The 24,624-nt window shown below is 35.9% G+C and overlaps 1 protein-coding gene across 2 annotated transcripts in view; it reads right to left on the bottom strand.

Annotated features, from left to right (window-relative positions):
• The window catches only part of MYH10 (myosin heavy chain 10), a 92,029-nt gene that overhangs the window by 8,162 nt on the left and 59,243 nt on the right, over positions 1-24,624 (bottom strand). For both annotated transcript variants that reach the window (XM_088133496.1, XM_088133497.1), the window contains 18 exons: positions 20,036-20,229; positions 19,715-19,836; positions 19,425-19,494; positions 19,175-19,335; positions 18,788-18,896; positions 18,558-18,689; positions 17,500-17,706; positions 17,250-17,387; positions 13,970-14,093; positions 10,739-10,910; positions 8,839-9,051; positions 8,299-8,443; positions 6,806-7,012; positions 5,273-5,377; positions 4,025-4,177; positions 3,107-3,355; positions 2,493-2,705; positions 1,811-2,023 (listed from right to left, as the gene is read on the bottom strand). In XM_088133496.1, coding sequence (XP_087989622.1) covers positions 1,811-2,023; positions 2,493-2,705; positions 3,107-3,355; positions 4,025-4,177; positions 5,273-5,377; positions 6,806-7,012; positions 8,299-8,443; positions 8,839-9,051; positions 10,739-10,910; positions 13,970-14,093; positions 17,250-17,387; positions 17,500-17,706; positions 18,558-18,689; positions 18,788-18,896; positions 19,175-19,335; positions 19,425-19,494; positions 19,715-19,836; positions 20,036-20,229 — 2,927 coding nt within the window. The remainder of the gene's footprint in view (positions 1-1,810; positions 2,024-2,492; positions 2,706-3,106; positions 3,356-4,024; positions 4,178-5,272; positions 5,378-6,805; positions 7,013-8,298; positions 8,444-8,838; positions 9,052-10,738; positions 10,911-13,969; positions 14,094-17,249; positions 17,388-17,499; positions 17,707-18,557; positions 18,690-18,787; positions 18,897-19,174; positions 19,336-19,424; positions 19,495-19,714; positions 19,837-20,035; positions 20,230-24,624) is intronic.

Raw genomic sequence — 24,624 nt, 5'->3', positions numbered from 1 at the left:
TGTAGATTAACGAGAAAAAAAATGAATTTGAACGATTGTAGTATCAGGCTGCAACATAACAAAATTGAAAAAAGTGAAGGGAGTCTGAATACTTTCCAAATGCACTGTATTTAGTAAGGAAGAGAAATGAGGGAAGGAAACATTAAGAACTATTCAAATAACTATATAATGTAAAATAAGTCTCAGGAATCAACCACCACCCCCATCACACAGGACCACTTTCTTTATAGTCTCATCAGGGTCTTTTCTATCCCAAGCCATTCACCTGATCTCAGAAGTGCCTCACAAGATATTCTTCCTTAGACTCTTCCATGGAACTTCCTTGGAGTCAAAAGGAATGGTCACACATATGGCTGGGGAGCACATTTTACTTCAGGGACAGGCAAAATACTGTTGACAAGCACTCCAAAATGCATGCCACAGCTCCCTTAAAGATGGTTCACCATGTCACTGAAATTTATCAACATGTTTTAAGGCCTATAATATGCGCTGTGTGTATGACTCCCTCTCTCTTTTCAGGATTATGTTTTTTTCTGGGTGCAGATTTTATGAAGAATGTTATGAGTTCTTTATTTTCTCTATCATAACCATATCGTTTTTGAGCAGTTTCCAGCAGAAATTCAGTAGCAGAATGTGACTTGTAGGTCAAACATGAATCCCCACTTGTTTTACAAGTTTACATAAAGTGAACATGTGTTTATCAATTCATGTACAATTATATGTATCTTAATTCACCTCAGATACAGACATATACTACATGATTTTACTAATGTGTATAGATCAGGTAGGATTTGGATATAAACAGATTCTCACAAGCATTCTAACAAATATACCTAAAATGCGAATGCAGTTAAAAACCCCTTTTGTTAATAAAAGCTTTTAATGAAAGCTTTCACCAATGCCTGGGAAGATGGAAATAAGACATTAACCTAGGCTTCATCTATATGTTGATAGGCTTATAAAACTCGAAGATACCACTTCAGCAGCCCACCAAGTACTCCATCCAGTTTCATAGGCTTTATTCTCAGATATAGATACTAGAAACTTAAACCCTGCTGGACAGAACGCATGAAAAGAGTCAGAAACAAACAAATCTGTGCAATGCACCCTTCCAACTATAAAATGTTGGCTGCTACTACACGCACACATAGTAGGCCAAGTGGAGAGATGTTCAGCAACTGTGAACTGAATAAAAAATCGATATATTGGAATGGCTAGCAGTTGGCAGTGTTTATGGTTGTAAAACCAACTAGTCCTTCCATTACTGCTTCCATAATCTGTACCATAAAGCCATTAGTAGAAGGAAAGCAATCAAGGGAACCAGACTCAAGACTATTTGCCATCCTATCCTATCTCAGATAATTTCTGATACCACAAAGACTACAAGACACATTTGTAATGTTAATTCATCAAAATTGAGTTCATAGACATTTATAGTTATCAGAATTTCTAGCCACTTAAGATTTAATACAAATTAAGACACGAAACAAGGTTTTGTTCAAAACTGGGTAAAATAAGATGTAAACAGTAAAAGATTTGGAATTTGGAGAAGATTTCAATTATTGCTTGTTCAAAGGAATGAACTAATGAACACATATACAGGAGAAATGTTTAACTGTAATGAATGAACACAAATGTTAATCTACATCTTGGTAGCAGGGGATCTTTTGCTTCAAACAAACTGGTAGCTAAGTAACCAGCTTTAAGTTTAATAAAACCAAATGATGATTTAACTAATCAGGAGGACACACATAGTTCACCTGAGACTCTGACCAACTATATACTTATTCTTTATTACTTAAAGTCTTACTTGTTTTACTAAGAGTCTCTTCTTCTCCTCATTCTGCTCATCCCTTGCTTGAAGATCCCTCTCAAACTGTGCTTTCATGGCTTGCATGTTCACTTCCAGGCGCAATTTAGCATCTTCTGTGGCTTGCAACTCATCCTCTAGTTCTTCTAACTGAGTTCGCATTTCCTCCACTTGCTGCTCCAATGTGCGCTTAGATTTTTCCAACTCATGAACCTACAAAGTAAAATATGTCCACCTTTGATATTATCTTGATAATGGCAACAGAACCAATGCAAATGAGAGAGAAAACACAATTCCTACTCCTAACAATTCAAATTGTTTATGTTTACTCAAAATGAGATGAGATGCAGCTACTAAATCACATACACAAATGCTTTACAATGGCTGTCACAGTTTTCTGCCTTCAGAGAGCATGCAAACAAAAACGCTCAAATGGAAAAGAATTTGAGGCTATGCCCGGCCTCTGGGAATAAGGTGAAAGACAAAAAATGTCAAATGCATGCATGCTTAACATCAAGACAAACACTTGTGTTGCAAGCAGTTTACAATGCACAGAGTTGTTGAAACCTGTTCAGAACATTTTATCCTCAACACTTCAAAATCCAGATTCACACACACTATTAAAATACTTCTCCTAAACCTTATTATTTTTGATACTACAAAACATAATTAGGCAACTCACATTTTTGCCGACATCATCTTTGGAGCTCATCAGGTCTTCCATTTCTGTTCGGAGTTGCTTATTTTGTCTTTCAATCTCTTCCTTAGCCTCTAAAGCTTCTTCCAGGGCTCGTGCCAGAGACAGTGCTTTGGTCTCTTTTTCTCGTGCCTCAGCTTCAGCACGGTCTCTTTCCTCTGCATATCGAGCAGATATATTCTTTTCTTCTGCCAGCATCTGATCATTGCAATAGGCCAAACGTGAAAATCTGAAATACTTACAACATTCAATCTTAAACTTGTGGAAGTCTAAGCTATTGTGGTAGGTTGGTATTTTGGATTTCAGCTGTATCAAGTACTTTGCTTTGAGGCATCCATGCACAGACAGAGGTGCACCTATTCTTAATCTACCAAACCGGTCAATGCTTGGTCAAACCTATCTGTTTTTATGAGCTGTTTTTATGGAATTAACACATTCCATACTTCACAGGTAGACAGTGAAAAGCACCCATCCTGGTATACACTTAACTTACTGGAGTACACTTTTAGTATTTGCAAATACAAAAGGCTTATCAGGAAATAATGAACTGCCACTTGTGACCTCCAGAAGAAAGCAACAGAATTTAAATAGTGGCATACCTGATCAAATTTCTTTTGCTTCTTCTCCAGGTTGGAAACGATTTGGCGTTGATGATCAAGGTCCACCATTAAGTCATCCAGCTCTTGCTGAAGACGGTTTTTGGTCTTTTCCAACTTATCAAATGCCATTGCTTTTTCTTCTAAACGCTGACTGAGAATTTCCATGTCCTTCAACAGTTTCTTCTTACTCTCCTCCAGCCCTTCAATAGTCCCTAGGTCATCATCAACCTTCTTTTTGGCATCAGCTAACTACAATGCAAAATAAAGCTTTAATAAAATTCTGGTGTTTGGCAAACTAGCTTTATGCCTACACAACACAGCTTAATTCTCACTATGCTGTTAGAACCAGGTCAGGATTGCATTAATGCAGTTGGTGGCCCACTGACTGAAAATTCATCCATACAAAAGTTCTACTATTATGCAGAAAACTAGACTAGAATAATTCCTTTTAATATGTCACTTTTCAAGATATAGGAAGATATATTTTAAAAATCTATTTTCATGATATGATGAAGTACTCAAACATTCAAGTCCTCAAAGAACATCTCAAATGATACAGACATACACACATTAACTAATATAGGGCACACTAGGCCCAATTTTAAGTTCAAATATTATGCTGCATTACTAGTGAGATTCTCAGCTTGACCTCTCAAGAAGGATAGCTGCTCTACTTATTCGTGCCAACTGATAAACTTCAACAAGGGTTTAACTTGATTATGCTGTAAAAATTTATTCACAGTCATTTGTCAGCCTTATCAAAAATTCACAGATGATTTGTGATTGCTATTGTATTGGAAGAATAGTAAGAAACTACTAAGGAAAAGCAATTCCAGTTTCAACTGATCTCAGATAAGCCTGGGGCAGAATGAAATGTACAAAATGATGCTATAGCTTGTACATGTCATGGCTTCTTACCTGAGACTGCAGAGCTATCACATGCTTCTCCAAATTCTTTCTGGCTTCTTCCTCTTCTTCCTGCTGCTCTTGCAGATTATTCTTCTCTTCTTCCAACTGCCGAATCCTGCTACTCAAATTCAGTTTCTGGCGGGTCTCCTCTTGCAACAGCTCCTATTACAGAAATAAAAAATGCACTCACTTTTTATTACTTGGCCTGAAAAAAGTTTGAACTTAGTCTAATACATCTGTTTTTCAATAGGATATTTGTTTGCTGTGAAGAGATCTCAAGCTGGGTAAGCACAGTTCATCGTGGTTGATCTAAAGACATTAAGTCATCATACTATAATTTGATAATCATACATCATTCCAGATCTTAAAGCAGTTAATTAAAAACTAGTACCAAAGTTAGAAAGGTCACTTGTCAAATAGGAAATACTTCAGACAGCAAGTTATTGTCAACAAATAATATGGTATTAATATGTTTAATAGCAGTAATCACAGAAAAGATGAAAGAGCACCTTGAAATCAGCAGAGCTGGTTACATTTTCGTAGTCTATCAACAGAGAACTGGCCATTGTTATTCCTATTATTATCCAAAGATTAAATAACCCTCAAAAGCAGGTTGAAAGTGTGAGCATAAAAGTGTTATACAGATCTCATGATATAAAGAACTTTTAAGTGTCAGGAATTTTGTGATCAAACTATTATAAAAAAATTGAATCTTTTTTTTCCATCTGTACATTAGAAACATTATCCACTCCTCTTAAAAAAATAGAGATAATCAGTAATTTCTTCCCTTTTTTATAGGAAGGGAATTAAAAACTAAAAAGCAAATAAGGTATTAAAGTTAAGAAATCACTCAAATAGCAAAGACTAATGAAAGCCACATTACCAGACAAATCTGTGATGAAAACTGTTGATCAAACAGAAGAAAGAAACTATTACCTGAAACATGAAGCTAACATCTGTAATATGCAGTTTTTTAGCTCTCTGCTATAGCAGTTCTATATATCTAAGAAACATGTAATGGTCAAAAGCCTTATGGAGCCCTGGCTTGCTCTGTTCTTATTAGCTTTCCAACAAACTAAGGAACCACTTCTGCTTTGCTGATACTTTAAGTCTGAATTTCTGTCCTTACACACAGTTTAATATATTTAATTTGCATATTATTTGTAAACATACAGTTAGTTACCCTGAGATCTGTTAAGATGCCCAATCATAAAATATAAGTATTTTAAATACTACACTCCAAAATTACAGATATACCTGGGTATCTTGTAGTTGAGAGTCTAAATTTGCAGCATCTTTGGCAAATTTTATGCCTTTTTTCTCTGCTTCTTCCAGGAGACTTGAAACATTGTCTAGTTCATTCTGAAATTCAGAGAATCTAGATATCATACCAATATTTAGCCTGTCAGGGCAAGTGTTTTTCAGAACAAAGTCTATGATGTCCACAGTAATATTACAGAACCTCAGGGAAGCTTTGAAAATGCTATCTACTGCTACACAGTAATCTCTATAAAAAAATACAGGACTCAACTTGAGAAAGTGCATTATAAAAAATGATAGTTTGTAATTTTCAGTTTTCTTCCATGGTATTTCTCAGTACTGAGATTCGCTGCATTGTTTTGATCCTTAAAAGTGGGACCAACAGACCTTTTTATGCTGCTATTTTATAATTATCCAGTTGGAGGCACTCACTTTTTAGGTTCATTTGTTTCAGACTGTGCAAGGTTTTCCATAAATAATTCATCACAAAGCAGAATAATCTTTTATTTACAGTATGCCTACCACTTCCAGAATGGAAGGCTTCCAATCTAATTCCACTTACAATAAACTGAGTTTGACTAGTGTACAGTATTTCAGTACCTTCTGCATCACTGCAATTCATGTATTCTATGAAGGTTACAGTTTCAAACTTAAGCTGGCAATGACTTTTTAAAAAAGGAAATCATACTTGGAAAAAATATTACAACCCTTTAGAGATGTGATATATTTATAGAAAAACCTAAATGTTTTATGGAACATTTTCTAAGTTCTCCTGTTGTTAGCTTACCACTGGTATAGGTTTGTTTCTGCAGAGTTTGTTGCAATCATGACTTACTTCTGCAATATCTTTATTGGTACTATATATGCTAATACAGTATATAATTAGAAGTGCACCATTTGTGATAAATGTCATTCACAAAATAGTACAATTAGCACTATTTATATACATTTCTGAATACTTCTTCCATTTTTAAAAAGCCTGTATGAACAACAATCTGTATGTCAAAAAACAGTGCATATTTTACAAGCAAATATACTTTTATAATGTTAAACTGAGATATTCCCTAGTGTATCTAACTGTAGCATCATTCTCATCTCTCATTCCTTCAAATGCTTTCTCAAAACTCCATTGTTGTTTCTTCGGTGCAGGAAAGAAGGCAGATTATAATATATATTGGGAAGGTGGTGAACTACAGAAATACTCCCCCTTCTTCCAGTGCAAGAGACAAAGAATTCCATTTGCCATTTTATTTGCTTTCAAGTTTCAAGAACCTCGCTAAGAAAGAACGTACATTCTGAAGCCAAAAATCTGCATTAGCTCTCCAATATTCCCAATACAAAATTGCCACTGGCAGCCTGCATTCCCCTAATTCTGAAACTGTCATTTCAAATAACAAACTGCCATTTCAAGTATATCTGCAGTAATCAAAACAAATGACTTCAGAAGGATGTGCACAGCAACTCATTTTCCAATGAACTTTTAATCAGGTTATTATATTACACCAAAAAGTTGCAAATTTAAATCTTTACCTGCAGTTTGTTTGCTTTTTCGGCCAGCTCTGTCCTCAGCCTCTCTCCTTCTGCAACTTTGGCCTGTAGTTCCTGTACCTGACCATCTAGCTTCTTCCTCTTGTGTTCTGACTCAGATCTAACCTGCTGCAAAACTTTCACCTCACAGGCCAGCTCTTTGTTATCTGTTTCCAAACACTGTTTGTTCTTTTCAAGATTTGCCTTGAACTAAAGGAACAAGAAAGCCAGTTAATGCATTTCATGAGAGCTACATCAGAAACACAGTACTGCACCCAAGCTACAATAAATTGCATTCAAGATGCCACATATTAAACTTTCACTTAAGGTAACATATATTTTGGTTCTTGCATCTGTCACTATTTTAGCTCTTTTCACATATAGACTAAATAGGTTTTACAGCGTATTACAATGTAACTATAAAGCTGTGCTAGTATTTGTCAGCGGAAAATCATTAGTGCTTCAGGAGTTTTGAAATTTAAAATAGTGTGTGATTAAAGCTAGCATAATTCAACATTTATAACAATATTCTAGAATTACAACTAGAAAACAATTTCTATAGTGCAGCTTTTTCTCAACTGAGAAGTGCACCTAGGCAGTTTGAGAGGTATGTCAAGTGTTGCATTCCAAAAGATAGCGGTTGGTGCGAAAAAAATATCAATTTAATTACATTTAAATTTAAGATGATGAAATAATGTGTTTCATCGTTTTCTACTTTTGTCACATTAAAAGTTTCCAATTTAGAGTCTCTAGGGACTTCACTAGAAGCCTTCATGGGCGTGTAGATTACCAAAAAAAAAAAAAGGACTTTCATTCAGATATATAATTTAGAGACACAGTGCTAGCTGCAAATAACTGTGGATGTGCACTTGTCAATCTGAATTTGCCTCTCTATAATGTGTGAAACTTCTCTCCAAACTATGCCAATTACCACAGTATACTCAATGAAAAACAGCAGAAACTGGACTATAAATCAAAAGAGCTTGTTGAGTTCTGTGGCAAGGAAACAAAAATGGCAGTATGTGTGCAATACAAGAATGTTTCAGTCTGTTAGAAAGACTGGTATTTGTCCTGAGCAAAATAAACTATGAAATAAATAAAGGATTAAGCAGAGAGACAGCAGCAAGATCCATGGTGAAAAGTCATTTTGAAAGGATAGTTTTAACTAGCGGAGTTTCAAATTTGAACTATTTCAAATTCAAAAGTCTGTCTGAAATTTGATTAATGTTTAAAGTTCAGAATTTTGAAAGTGCTTTGAGCTCAAAACTGTCTCAAAACAAGAAGCGATCAAAACAGCCCGCTTTGGACACAAAATGGGTCCTTCAAACTTGATATGGTTTGAATATGAAACATTTTGCATGCAGCTAGTGTCAAATTATGTCATTTTTATACTGATGTTCTGCTTTGCTTCAGTAGATTTTCACACGTACACAGGATTCATGGGGATTTTCCAATTCATATGAAATTCCTCGTGTTTAAGTGAATGTTCCACTTACTCTTTTGGCCTGCTCAAGCTGTTCTGAGAGCTCTTCCAAGGCTGTTGCATGCCTCTGCCTAATATCCTGAATTTGGGCTTCGTGATTCTTTGTTTCTTCCTCAAGTGCTTTCTTCAGTTCAGCAACTTCCTGCTCACGCTTTGTCCTAAGAGACAGCCAGCAAGACAAAATCAGCTTTCAGCTTTCTATCATTTTTAAATGGAAAATGAAAATACAAACCACAGCAACATCCTGAATTAGTAGTAGGAAGAATCCAGCTTGGGCAAAATATCTCGTTTTTGGGCATTTCACTATATTCCCTTCTCCCAAGACAGATTTTCATGATAAGGGAGACAATTTTAAATAAAATATATTCACATTTTTCATTAACTTGGAGATGTAGACTAATAACCCTGTTTTGATTCAATGTAAATTTTAACTGGCATTTGCTTTGCTTGAAATTCCTAGGAGGAGCTATGGCCAAGGCTTTTGGTTTACCAAGACAGAAGGTCGCCCCTTTTGGAGACTCTTGGTGTCGCCACCGCATTTCTCCTCACTAACCTGAGTTCTTGCTGAGCTGCAGTAGTGTCCAAGGTGTCTTCCAGCTCTGTCTTCAGTGCTTCTAACTCCTCACTCAGGTCTCTCTTCTGCTTCTCTGCCTTATTGCGCGAAGCCTTTTCTGATTCAAGATCCTCTTGCAATTCTGCAATCTGGGCTTGCAGTTCCCGGATTAGTTTCAGCGCATTGTTTTTTTGCATCACTTCTTCATCCCCTCTGGAAGCAATACAGGTTTAACAGTAAGAGTGAAGTGAAGTGGGGGGAAAAAGCCTATTCTTGAAGCAGCATATGAGAAGAAACATTCTAGGTACCCATGTTTCCACAGAAGTATTAATTAGGACTACTGATAGCGTCATACCAACAATACAGTGTAAATGTGAAATCAAGTCATCCTAACCTGGAATAATTTGTATTTTTAAAAAATCATTGGGCACATTTCCCAGTCAATAATGAGTACCTAACAACTTAGTACAATTACACAATTAGTACAACTGAATATAGTAGACACCAGGAGACTTTTGTAAATTACAGTCTAGAATTATAGTACTCGAAGCCCAATATCCTGAAGACTGCAATGATTCTGAACACATCCAACGTTTCAAAACAATACCTCTGATGTTTATATATTTAACATCTGCCATGCTTTGGTTATTTTTACATGTAGTAATTGCATTTCAAACAAACGTTGATATGATACATTTGCTCCAACAATAGTTCAACAGTATACTCACAAATTACATGGAAGAGTATACTACCTTATAATTAAAAATTAAGAAAGCTAATCAGTGACATGTGTTTCAGTTTCTAACATACAAGACATTGATTCAAGCCATGAAGATTCTGGTTTCAAGGCTAGCAGCTTCCAAAACACTTAACAAGGTATGATAAGAGCAGAGTAACTTAAACATTCTTAGTAAGAAAATGTTTCAACTTCTTAGATTTTCAAAATTAGAACTATTCACATCTGTTAAATGAAAGGGCTGCACCAACTCTCTAGAACACTGTATCTAAATCACTTAACAGTTGTTCCTCCTCCCCTCAAAAAAAAAAAAAAAATTGAAAGAGGAAGGTGCTGGAAAAGGCTCAGGGTCAAATACATGCTCTTATATGGACTGTTACACACTCACTCAGTCCAAAGACCCAGTTATGCACTAAAAGATTTAAGGGACTAATAGGGGAAAGGGATGTTTGTTAAAGCAGAATATCCATTTAAATGGGATTTTAGGCATGCTTGTTTTATGCATTTTACAGAAGTGTGAATTGATACATGGGATTGTATATATGTACAGAAGCCACAGCGTGTGCACTGATTTTGCCTGTTACATCTACTCTGCTAAACTGGGGTCTCTTAAACGGAGAGCTTATCTGTACTTATAAATTGGGAAGTATACATCCTTGATTGTAAGAAAACATTCTCTTATCTAGGCACTTACATCAGATAAAACAATGACTTACATCTTCTGTTAACACTTGAGCCAATTGTTCTGGAGATAAGCACAACTTAAACGCCCAGTATTTACAAAAGGAAATATTTAAATATTGGCTGCAAAAGAGGTACAGCCAAGAATCATTTCAACTTTATTGATTCTGGAAAGGAACTTTGCTTTGAATAATTTTTATTAACATGTATCCCATGTAACAATATAGAATAGCAGCTACAACAGAAATGTTTTACTCCACAGAACTGTATACAGGAAAAATATACTGGCAATATGAGGTCACAGAAAAGGCCTTGGACTTATTCTGGCACAGCTACACAAGCTGTGCAGTCCTTTTATCTTTGAAGTAAATCCTGAAAGCAAACAGCAACACAGGAAGCAAAATATTCAGAAATCTTAATCATGTCATATACTACTGTTGAAATATTCAGCACAGCTGTACACAATGGAACTCAGTATTTTACCTGGCAAGGGCAGCCTGCAGCTCTTCCTCTTTCTTGGCAAGTTGGATTTTTAATTCCTCTATTTGGGCTTGCAGTTCTGCAATTTGGTCTTGTAAATCGGTGGTTTCTCCATCAAGTTTCCTTTTAGCTTTTTCTAGCTCTTGGCGAGTTTTTTCTTCTTTTTTTAAGCGCTCTTTAAAAAAATAATTATGATATGGAGGATTTATTTCTCAGATGTATATTCTGCCGCAATCATAAAAGGTTCTTGGTAGCACATAACAGTAATCAAAACACAAGTATATCAAGCAAAAAAGGAATCTTATAAATACATTTTAAAAATTCCAAAACATGGGGTCAGACCCCAAAGGCCCTTTGGAAAAGCTCAGTTTTAAACTTTTTCCAAGAGTCAAATAATGTCAGAGAAACGAACCTCCAGCAGGAGGCCTATTCAAGAGAGTTGGCCTCCATCACAGAAAAATAATGCTTCTGGGCTTCATCTCCCCCCATCTCTCCAAAATGGGGGACAACTAGCTGTTTCTCCCAGCACAGTCTAAGTGATGGGGCCAAGTCTATTGGGGAGATGCCATCCTGCAGGTAACCCAGTGCCAAGTCATAAAAGAAAAGAATGCATTGTACAAAAGAATGTAATATGTGAAAATAAACTCAGGATGAACCTAAAATGAAGTAATCAAATTGCTAATTTAACATTTAGAAATAAAGCGTCACATCAATGCCAAACGAAGAAGTTAATGAATACTCCCTTTCTTCAGAACAGTATCTTCCTAATGGTTACTGGACTATAACTATCACAATTCCAGAGCATAGGTCATGATGGGTTAATCGTTTAAAATACCTAAAGGGTATCCCATTGAGAATACCAGAATACACATTTGGATTATCTAAGAGGGATTTTAAAAAGCAATGCAGAGATTATCAAAATAGGTTGTTTCTAGAATTTTTAGTCACAGTGAACCTTATTTGCTCAAAAAAATGTGTGGGAAGGGAATTAGAATAAAACTTGAATACCCGGCATGCATACTGTACCTTTTAAGCGCAATCCCAATCTTTGAATTCAGTTTTATTTCCTCATGTTAGGATCATGCTTTCAATAAATCATCCTACCAAGCACAGAAACACTTTTTTGCCACCCTAGGCTCTCCTCTTCCTCCCCAAACACATACACACAAAAACAGGAAAATCCTCTGCTAAGAGCAAAACCAGCTTACTTTTCCTTTGGAAGCCTGCCCAATCCCGACCCCAGGTCCTTCCTGCTTCCCCCACCTCCTGGCATATTTCCTTCTCCAGTCTCCTAAGAGTGATGGGGCAGCAGTTTCTGTCTGGTTTATTTATTTTTTTTCAACAAATTTTGGCAGGTGATTGAAAAGTATCAGAGCATACTCATGTCCTGTTACCTTTCTCCTTTCCAATTAATGACCAAGTAAAGCTTAGAAACATATTGAAAATATCCAACCAGGAGGATAGTGCTCCTTTGTTTTTTAGTCCCGCAAGGTTTTTTTTTTTTAATCCCCCTTTTTAAATTGGAGATTCAGGCTCCTGCAAGACATATTGAGGTGTCTGGATACAATGTGGTATCCATGTGTTAGGGGATAGGTGTTCTTTGCCTAATAAAGCCAAAAGTAGCATTATATTTGTGTTTAAATCTCTGGATTTCAATATAGGAACTCAAGGAAGAAGCTAGAAATGGGAATTAGGAAAAGCCACTTATTAAACAGCTGGAGTAGAATCTGGAAGACAAATTTTTGTATTCCTGGTTTTGATTTTCTTGATACTTCAAAGGAAAAAATGATCACATTCTGAAAAATAATGGATTCCTTTCTTATTTTTATTTCCTATAATTAGGCAAGGGAATGTAAGGTAGTTTATTCCCAGCTTAAGGTCTTTGTATATTTCTATATTTTTAGAAAGAATGGCTCATGCCAGTTGTTATCCTCATTATTCAGTTTTAGCCTATTTGGCTGGAAGTCCTAAACAGAAATACTTCTACAATTAAGTCATTTGCTCACAGTACTGGCTAACAGGATAACTATTCCCAAATTAGGACACAAAAATCAGTAAATCCATGAAATGAGGAGTTTAACAGTTAAGTTAGAATTCTACATAGTTATGCGCTACATAGCCAAAAAATTATTGTTCATCTAAATCCAAGAAGGGGGTTACATATACAGTTGATATGGTAAACATAACTCTGTAAATATTTTGAGAAATATTTCTTTTCAGAACATGATTTATAGAAGAGTACCAAGAGCAGTAGGGAATGGTTATAAACACTAGGACTAAGAAAAACAAGAATACATGAATTTTTAAAAGTATGTTCTGACCTGGAAAGGTTCTTAGCATAATTTAACATTTATCCTAAGTATGAGCATAATATAATTTTTAAATTATTATTTATTTTTTTTAAAAGCCAACTTGGGAGAAGGGCAGAGAAGAAGGTAATCCCCACATTGGCAGGAACAAATGAGGCGACTGGGGTAACTACCTGCAAAAAATTTTTTTAATCTCATTATTTTTTTTATAAATAACTCAACGTGGCAAATATACCTAATACTCCTTCCTCCTCCTATTTTCCCCACAACAACCACCCTGTGAGATGAGCTGGGCTGAGAGAAAGTGACTAGCTGAAAGTCACCCAGCCAGCTTTCATGCCTCAGGCAGGAAACAAAACTTCCAGAACACGGCCCCATAGCCAGAAGACCCACACCAGCCATAGAATTTTACATTCTTAATGAATGCCCTTGCCCAAGCCCCTGAGCTGTTTCAACTTAGGCAGCTAGGCAACTGATTTAAGGCAGCTTCTCAACTGTGGTGTTTTCAATGAAAAGTGAAGAACATTTTAGCTGCTGGGGCATTCTAATATATTTAGTGGCTAATTTTAGGTAGGTGCTTTATGATTTATATTGGAATCTACTGATTTATTGCAGCCTTTTATTTCTGTAATATTACATCAATTTTCATTATTTGAATATGAATGTTATTGTGTTAGTATACATAGTGAAGGATGGATCTACTGAATATGTCACTTTAAGAGTACATCTTATCGAATTAAATGTCCCACAATAACAGTTTCAAGACTGACATGGCAGATTATCTTTTGATTTGGATAAAACAATACATGCATATTCCTACACTGTGTGTGTAGGAAGCTAAAGCTTGATTCTGTTACTTAGTATTAGGATACTTTTGGCTTGTCCTAAGATTAACTTCAATACAGCAAATCTTGAAACTGCTAACCTTCCAGATCTGTGATCATCATTTCCTGTTTGTTCTTCAGCTTTGCTAAATTTTTGGCTTTTTCTTCTTCTTCAGCCAGCTGTGAAGTACATTCTGCAATTCTATCCTCCATTAATTTCTTTTCCTAATTGAGTGAAAAAGCAAGAGTTAAGTAATATATACATGGGAGTCAAAGAATCAAATACAAACACTGCAGCTGTCATTCCAGCCCAGACAGTTATAAAGTATGGCTATAATAGAAGATTCCCCACAGTTTCAAAATACTTTGATCCTCCTCACACTTTTTAGAGCAACTGTTACAGGCTCACAAAAAAAACATATTTTCCATTTAATATTTAAAATATTTTAACATTTAATATAACAGCAACATTTAACAATTTAACATAACAGGCATCTAAAAATATGCTTATGTCCTATATTTAGCAGATGCAAACTATATCACTAACAAAATTTCCAGCGTGCATTTTATCTGTCTTAATATATTACTGATTCTGCACAAAACATTATGGATGGTTTAAAACAAATGGCAGATAATTTTAGAACCTTCAATATGTCTAGCTATGGCTTGGAATGTCTCAAATCAATTTACTGGTGGAATAAGCTCAATGAATGAAAACCCAGGAAATTATTTCTCTAACCTAAGACTTTCCAACCTGAGACTCTCCAAATATAATCGGACTAAAACCCCAGGCTTCCTAACCACCATGATACAAAGACTCAATTCATGTGGAAAAGATCAGGAAGGTGATGGCAATTGGACTGATGTGGTCATTTCCATGAGAAGTCCTTCATTCCACATGCTGCACCAATGATAAAACTTTGTCAAAAACAGAACAGCAAGAAAGCTTGGACATCTCACAAAGGGGAGCAAATATTCTATCAATTCCCCACTACAGAGCCTCCAGAAAATCAAAGACCTAAAAATAGATGAAGATAAAATTATGGCTTCATTCGATGTCACAGCACTTTTTACATCCATAGACCCAGAACTAGCGAAAGAATCCATGTCAGCAGTACTACACAACACACCCAACCTAACCAAATTCACTAAGAATGAAATACCCAGAATCATGGACCTCACCAACCTCTGCCTCACTACTTATTTCCAGTTTGATGGACAAATATACCAACAGATCAGAGGAACACCATTGGGATCACTACTCTCAGGACTCATAGCAGAGACTGTAATGCAGTGTCTAGAAACTACAGCACTCCCACACATACAACCAAAAGTATGGATCCAGTATGTAGACAACACCTTTGTCATAATAAAAAAGGAACAACTAGAGAAGACACATGAAACAATCAAATCTTCAAAGGAATGAAATTCACAAAGGAAGAAGAAAACAACAACACACTACTCTTCCTTCATATCCTCATCAGCAGAGGAAATGACAGCAAATTAGAAATGCATCTCTATCAAAAAACAACCCACACTAACCAAGTGCTCCATTACCAAAGTAACAACCCAACCTCCCACCAGAAAAGCTGTGCAAGAACATTATTCAGATGAACACAAACACATTGCAGCAATCCAGAACACCAGAAAAAGGAAACAGATCACCTATACAACATCTTTCAACAAAATGGATACCCATGCAACTTTATCAAAAAGTGCCTGACCACTCAACCCACTACAGCACAACCAACATAAACTATGAAAAGGAAACATCTCAGAAACAACCAACAAACTATTACAACCACACGGCATCACCATAGAACACAAATCAACTAAAGCACTCCAAAACATCTTAAGTAAACCAAAAGACCCAATTGCCCAAGAAGAAAAAACCAGAGTCATCTACAACTTATAATGTAAGGACTGTAACAACCACTATGTAGGACAGACAGATAGAAGACTAGCAGACTGCATCCATGAACACTAACTAGCAGTCAGAAGACATGATGAAAACTCCTTAATCTCACAACACATGGATAGAGTCAACCATGGTTTCAGCTGGGAAACTGTGAGCATCCTAGACCAAGCCAAATCCAAAAACGCTAGGGAACTCCTGGAAGCTTGACACTCAGACACATCAGCCATTAATAGACACACAGAGATAAACCACATTTACACACCATTCAAAAGAGACAAGCTAAGAAGGAAACAAAAAGACCAGAACACATCCTCTCCAGCAGCCTACACGCAGATAAACAGGGATTAACACCAGACAAACAATCAAGCAGCAAACAATACTCTAATCAAGGAACTATCAATGAGACAAACAATCAAGCAGACAAACAATCAAGCAGAAAACAATACCCTAATCAAGGAAGTACCAAGGAGAAAACCACACCCCCACCAATACTGGCAGGGCAAGCTACTGTATATAAACAGGGGGCAAACCCCACACTCACTAGCACTGATGATGTTACCTAGTCGGGTAATGAAACATCTGCAATCAAACAACCAAGCTCAGAGAGCATCAAGGACTCCACAGAACAGCAAAAATCTTTCTTGGTATGATTTGTGACATCACTGCCTAAAGTATAATGACATATGACAAGGGTGAAGTATGAATCCAAACACCAAGGCATCAGCAGTCAACTATTAAATTTAGGCTACAGGTTCAACAGAAGAAAATGGGAAGAGTTACAAGACTTATTGAGTTACATGCCCAATAAGTCAATGCTTCCCAATATTGGTGGTTTGGGGGATGGGAGAAGAAGATAATGTAATAATGATAGAATCATAGAACAGCTTCAGCATTCTCATTATATGTTATCTTCTTAATGCCATGGCTATCGTAGACAAGCATGTTTGTGAATATACAAGATAGATTATTGGAAACAACTGTATTTCAATACTCGTTCATGTTTAAGTTTGACTCCCTTCACCATTGGCTATATTAAAAAAAATAGTTTTAAATGGTTACTGTCTGCAAAAGCTTTCACTGATGATGTAACGGTACACATACAAAAGTCAGGAATCAGTGTATTAAGATATATTCAATACACAATTCTTTTACTGGAACAAACTGCCTCTTAAATGTGACTGGATACAACCAAAAAGACCTTCCTTACAAAAAACGTATTTAGCTCTGTAGATTTATGGGTTCCCATTAGCTAATAAGTATAGTAAATACACCAGATTTTAGTGTTTCAAACAGCAGAGAGTAACGTAGTAAAACGAATGTATGTCTAATCGTTGCAGGCTATTTTTCTCAACCTTAGAAATGGCCAGAGACAGCATGGAATCTACAGTTATCACTGTTCATTTACTATCCAATGGTGGCCACATTCATGCATAGGAGAGGAATGAGGCATATTATCTTCTCACCTTAAGAAATTTGGAGTTCTGGTCCTCCAATAATAAGATTTCTTCCTCCATTTTCTTTATTTTCGCTTCAGCTGTTACCTTCTCAAGCTGCAGCTTCTGTCGAGCTCCTTCTTCCTCGTCAAGTTGCTCCTCTAGATCCTGAAAAAGAGAAAAAAAAGATCATGATTTTATTATATGAATGGAAGAGGTTAATACTCCAATATTTAGGCAAAGTTTCTAATAATCCTATCATCACTCCATTGAGCAATACCTGTATGTGTGCCTGCATTTTTTTCTTTTCATTCTGAAGCACTTGGTTCCGTTCTTCTTCCTCTTCTACCCTGGATTCTAAATCATGCAGAATTTCTTCTAACTCTTGCTTCTTGGCAGCCAGGCGAGCTCTCATCTCTTCAGCTTCAGCAAAGAGTTCTGTCTCTGCTTGCAACTGTTCTGCAAGAATGTTCTTCTCTTCTAACAACTACAAACATGATAAGAAAATGTTTCAACCTCTTAACATGCTGTCAGTAAGCCCAACAAGCTATAAGAACTTACTAGCTATTGGAATTTGATGTAGTTTGCCCTACTGCAAAAAAAGTGGCTAAAACAGCAGGTATCAGTAGCCCTCACAAGCTAGAAAAGGTTTTGAAGCATGCTATTGGAGGAAGAATTTGTTAAAGTCTTGGACATAGCACTGTTTTCCCTGAACTCTTATTATGGTAGAAGAGGAGGTTAAGTTTAGGAATAATTGATAAGAAGGAATATATACTGGAACAAATATAGCCAACTATTTCAATCTCCTACTTTCAACGTCCGTGTTTATTTTAGCATGCTTTGGTTATTTGTGCAACCAGAAGTCATGTGCAAGATGAGAAGAGATGACACATAAAGAACAAACTAGGATTGTACAAAAATTTTAGAAAGGACCTAGCTGCATTTATGCAATAACCTACAACATACTTTCTACCTTTTGGAGTACTGAAGTCCAAGCCTTGTGTTTTACATGGAAATTTTCCAAACCCATTTTCCTAACAAGAACAATAAAGTAAGTTTGCTGTAACTGCATTTAAAAAAAAAAAAATATGCGCCTTTCTATTTTACACATTCTAAACCAAGACCATCCGAAGGTGCATCTAGCTTAACGCAGCAAGTCAATATGTTATAATAATTTTGCTTACCTGGACAATCAACCTATACAACCAATTAAAGTTGTAAGAAGTACTTGTCACTATATAAATATTTTCTCTGCTGTAACTTAGAAGTTCAATACATCATATCTGCACATGTGACATGGGTCAGTAGCAGTGTGTATGTCAGATTGTATATAATGACCTGCTGATGTTTTCTTTCCATCTCTTCTAGTTCTGCTTCCACCTTAATCTGTTTCTCTTTCACCTTTACCAGTTCCTCATCTTTGGCCTGAAGTTCTTCCTCCTGACGAGTAACCTGAAGCAGAGGTTTCACCTACACAATTAATCAAAAGCAACAAGAGCAGCATGTTAATGTCAGTTCTTAGCTATTAATTCCAACACATAATTTAGAGAAGAAAAACAACAATCTACCTTTGTGAATACTCTCCACCACTGCCAGTGCCTTAGCTTCAAATATGCAGCACAGTTTCTTTGTAAAACTTTTAATGCACTCAGTTGCTGCTGCTTCTTAGCAAAGGCTCTAAAAACAAATCAATAAACTGTTTTATAAAACTGTTGAAAATTTCTGAATTGTAACAGCTACATCAAAATATTAGCTTCATAACAAAGCCAGATTAAAGTACAGCATGATAATTACCACGCTTCCATACTGGAAGGAAGTAACTGCTAACTAAGCATTCAATGAACAAATCATGCATATTACTTTAAATGCAGTAGTTTTGGTTAAACTAAATCCTTTAAAAGATTTCATCAAATCTTGCCCATAAGGATTAAAATAACATTACTACATTCACTTACTTTCTGGCCAAGTATCCTCTACAGACTGCTTGGAAGAATATAATGATGTCTGTTATCTTCAGATCTCTTTCTTCTTCTAGATGTGCCAAAACACCAGCTCGGAAAAAAATCTTGCTCTGACCAATTCTATACAAATTGGGGTCCAACTCCAGTGCTCTGATCTATGCAAGAACCAAATCCATTTATTTCACACAGAAAATGCAAACAATCTAACTTTCTAGATGTATTATATTTCTACTGGATAGCTTACCATTCTCTCACAAGCTTGCTTTCCGTCCATAAAACCCTTAGGAATTGCATTTGGAGTCAAGATCTCATACCTATGAACCAATCAGAAAACAAGTAGTTCAAATGTTAGTAAAGTCACAGAGGTCTATTCTTCCCCCTGGAAAAAGGACTACATGTTAATAAACATGTAGAAGGGGTCTTAATTATTTGAACAAAGGGATCTCTAAAACATTAATGGTAAGATACAAGTGTATTACCTGAACAAAATGATCTCTGACACATTAATGGTAAGACTCAAGTATATTAAAGTACCTCTGTCTAAATTCTTGGAACACTATCCTGTTTGGAAATCCTTGTCGACAAATCCGTATTCCTTCGAGAACACCATTACAACGGAGCTGATCTAGAACAAGATGGGGATCCAGCTTTCCAGCCTAAATACACAGACATTACTTTTAGTACTCTTTCATTAAAGAAATATTAATTACTAATCGCTCAAAAAACAAGTGCTCCTCAGTATCTATGTACAACATGAAATCAAAATGTTACTATATGAGCAAACAGAGATGTACAGCATAACCAAAAGAAACACAAGAAGCATCTATTGTATCTAAGTAAAATGCAATCACATACCCTCTTTTCATGATTGGGAATGATGCAGCGAACAAAATTTGGGTTAGTATTACGAAGTGTGGCCATCAGTTTGGTGAGTGATTCTTTGTATAACTGCCCTACTGTACGGAACATCCCCTTCTTGGTCTTGTAAGCTGAGCCAAATGCAGTCTCTGTTATTCCAGTGACTTGATCTAAACCCACAATACGGTCCACTGCAGGCAACAAGAACACAGTTAAATGGTCCATATATGATTCAGAAATAAAGACAGTCAGTAAAAATAAAAGGTGCAACAAATGTTTTGTGAGACAAAATTGAAGGGTGCTATCTGTGCCAAAGCAAATAGGTACGCATGGAAGTAGCTGGACTGAAAGCAATGTGCAAGGCAAAATACTGTAGCTTTGACAGTGATGAACTAGGAAGAACAAAAGTTATTATTTTACTTTTAGGAGCACTATAGCCATTCCCTTTTTATAATTAAAAGGAATTTTTGAAGAGAACCAAGGGCGAACACAGAATGAATATTGTTGGAAAAATTATTATATAGCCCAAGCAAATGACTAAATGGATCAAACTCTGCATTAAAGGCAAACTATTACCATCCTCCCATGTATCTTTGCTTGAAATAAACAAAGTACAGTATTTCCCTATATAACTGCAAGATAAAATATGGGTTTTAGCTTTTTCATTATATTTTCCCATTGCATCACAACAAATGCTATTATGTGGGCTTGTCATATTGACATTAATTCAGCTGAAATTAATTTCAACATTTTTCTCTGAAGAATCAAAGTGAGGGAAATGTTTTATTTAATTAGTCCATTGCAGTAAAATTAACCCTAAAGGCAATTACAGCTATAAGGAGCAATATCAAGAAAGTGCTATATTTTGGTCAGGAGATAAAGCGAAAATAAAATAAAATGGCTTGGGGGGAGCCACCATACTGTCATTCTAAAGAACTAAACACCTTAAAGATTGCAGTCTAGCTTCTTGCTAATCACACTAGCCAGGGTACAAGCAATCTTTTAACATTTCCCCCAGTCACAAAACTCTGTGTGGTTAAATTAAAATGTACTTAACACACCTCCTAAGTAGAATTAGAGTCAGCATCTCTCCCTAATCAGTGAAATACATTTATTGTACATCACTAAAGGAAATGGAATGGGGGAAGTAAATTGCAATTAGACAAAACTAAAACATATATATCCTAAATATAATAGTTGTAGTGACAGGATGGCAATTCATGGTACTAAAGAAATCTATTCTATAACTAAAAAAAAGTCCTGTTTGATTTTGAAGAAATTAGTAGTATGCTTAATAATGGGGAAAGTCAATGCTGCAGTATCAAATTAACCAAAACGCAAATTAAACAATTTCCTCAAATTAATGAATAGCTTAGAATTGTAAACATGTATAATCAATTTAAGTTTCATAAAAGATAGGATTTATTTTGCGAGTAGATTTCAGAGGCCATAGCAATTTAAAGGCAGCACAGCACATAAGCAGATCTCACTTTAAACAAAGAGATATACTGCCATACTTTGCTTTGGATCTGTAATAATAACTCATTGCAATAATAATACATTCAATTTTATTTATATTCCTTATAAAATAGATTAATTCACAAAAAGACCAGTACAAAATATTTCATAAGTCTTGTAAAGAGTTAATATAGTGTCAAGGAAGACTTCTTAATACAAATTCTTATTTCAGCTTCAGTTTTGTATGTTCCGGCTTACATACAAATTCAACTTAAGGACAGACCTTGGGAATGGAACTCGTTCTTAAATTGGGGACTACCTGTAATATAGGTAAATACAAGTTATAAGTGTAGAAGTCAAGCAGGCTGCAACAGAGGAGAGGGCAATTCTAAGGCTAACGGCATCTGAGATTTTTATTGCCCAGGAAGGAAAGAATCACATGACCTACACTTTGCCTCTAAGTTGGCTGTTACTAATTCAGCATAGTTGTGTCCCACAGCTGAGCTTCATAGAGAGCGCAACCCAAGGAATGCATACATTACAATAAATGTTAGTCCACTCTCCAGATGGATCTAGCACAAACAGCAGTGAAGGAAGAGTGTCAGTATATCTCTGGCTCTCAACTATGCTGATCAACTGGACTGTGGCTAGCACTTTCATTATAACAAACCAGAAGGACCGTTCATGGCAAATTTTACTGAGTTTCTGAAGTCTTGAAGGAACTTTACCAGGCACCCTGTCGATTCGTCCAGATAATAAATATGTCCCCAGTGCATCTGAACCAGAGAAAAGTCTCTTGGGATAAGAGATGAGGATGCACTGCTCTGTACCAGCTATGAAGATACTAGTATTCTGTTATGTCATGTGGGATCACCTAGAAATGTTTTCAGGTTCTCCTTTATCTGCTTGGGAATGGAGTAGTCTTCCAACTTAACTTCCTCATCAAGGAAGAATGGAAAAGGACCTTTTTGATAGTAATAATAAATCTGAGAAAAACAGATTCAGTCTTTATTAACTTCTGAGAAGCTGCTAGGAGACTTAAGGATATAGTTTAAAATAGTGCTGGCAACATATAGGCCACATGCAGTTTACAAATCCCATTTATGAACCCCCGAGATTTCATTACCAAAACTGAGGCAAACTATCAAATCACAAAGACATTACTTATCAGTTTTCAAAAGAAAAGAAAAGAGTGATCTAAATTAAGTTTAAAAAAATCACAAAGCCTAAAATATATACATAAAAGCCTAAAATCCTGGTTTCACCCACTTGTATAACATCATATCATGTACCTATCACAACATCAAGCCATCTTTTGGGAATATATGTGATAGGCACATTCACAAAAAGAGGATTAGAATGAACATGGGGACATTAGAGCAAGACTACCCAAGTAATAGCCAAGAAAGCTGAATATCAGAATCTTGAAGAAGCAGGAGCAATTGATTTTCACAGAATCACAGAATTATAACATTGGAAGAGATGATGAGGATCATCTAGTTTAATTCTCTGCAATGTGTGGAAAACCAAATAAACCATTTGCAAGAGGTGACTATTTAGCTTCTTCTTAAAAACCTCCAGAAGTGGACAACCCACAACCTCCATAGGTAGACTGTTTCACTGTTGTATAGATTTTGAAAAAAACTAACTTTTTGTGCCTTGGGGAAAACTAGTCTTTGGGGTATATTTCACATGGTAAGAAGTACATCAAACACCTCTAATAAACTTTTTGTGAAACACTAAGACTTTCATCTCTAATAGGCACTATACTATCTGGTTGTCAGGTACAATGATGCCTCAAATATTCTCATCCTAAAATGGGATCTAATACAGTACTGAGAAAAAAATGTCTGACTGTGCCTCCCTGTTGTGTTTTGAATGATTAAGGAAAAGTATTGGATGTTTATTTGGCCTTCTAATCTTGGTAGGCAGACTTGTTTAACAAAGGGTTGAACAAATTTCAGTTTGGTTTGTTCTAAAGAAATTAGTATATTCAGTCCCAGGAAGAGAAGCTGGTTACTTTATGGATTCTTACTTTGTCTTCATTGAAGCTCTAATTCAGAAAAACTTTTATTCCAATTATCTTTGGCATATATGTCCTGAAATTCCAGCATTCCTCATCCTGTCACTACTTTAGTGACAGATTTTTATGGGAGCCCGGACTGATATCTATTGGACCTAAAAGCCGTGATCTTTCTCACCTCCACTGAGACTCTAAGGTCAAGAAGATTCTTCTGTAAACTAACACTGGCATGTTAACTTGCAGCAGATGTCAACATCATAGTGTCATATGCACCAACACATTTGCAATGCCCACTGATAGTATTCACAGAAATAATTTTTGTTAGAATACATACACACAGACCCACACACACACATGGGACCCAAAATCTCACAAGATGACAAAATAGTAAGATTTTGCTGTTTTTGCAGTGGATCATGAGAGACTGCACAGACATCAAAATCTCATGACATTATAGCATTCATACTTAAGGTGACATGATGTGTTGAGAGACTGCTGAAATTTTGTGAGATTTGGAGATTTTACCAAATTTGAGCCATCTATTTTTTTCTCCGTTTTTATTTTTATTTATTAGCTCCCAGAGCTGAAATGCTATTAGCCTCCTAAGTAGAGATTTTAATTCCTCTGCATGAATAAAATACTTCTTGGTATTCTCCACAGGAATCATTCTGTGATCAAAGATGCCTACTTATTAATGGTTTCAAATTTTGCAAAACATTTTTTTCTTTAGAGCCACAAGCAAAGAAAGCTCAGAAGAAGCAACAGTAAAGGAATTTGAAGTATTATTTTTAAGCAAAGAGAACCAAAAAACCTAATAATTTGGGATTAAGAGAATATGAATTAGGCAATAGAGTAAAACAAGACGAAATGAGACAGACACAGAAAAAAACAGAGTCAAGTACCATCAGGTATAGAGATAAAAATGTAAATCGCATGATCTTTCCTTTCCTGGATAATAGGAGATTAATCCACTGTTGATTAATCCACTCCTCACTTCAAACTGAGTACATAATGTTTTGCTCCACCTCTGTCAGTGGCCCTTGATAAGCTTTTCTGGAAGCAATGGAAGACAACAGAACCATGTAGCTATCATTTTAATTTTCCA

This window comes from Python bivittatus, unplaced genomic scaffold (assembly GCF_059951505.1).
Source record: "Python bivittatus isolate LINGU-HERP-01145 unplaced genomic scaffold, Pbiv_v1 ctg000080_np1212, whole genome shotgun sequence".
Taxonomy (NCBI): domain Eukaryota; kingdom Metazoa; phylum Chordata; class Lepidosauria; order Squamata; family Pythonidae; genus Python; species Python bivittatus.
Note: the sequence above shows the minus strand (reverse complement) of the source record. Positions and strands in the feature narration are given on the sequence as shown.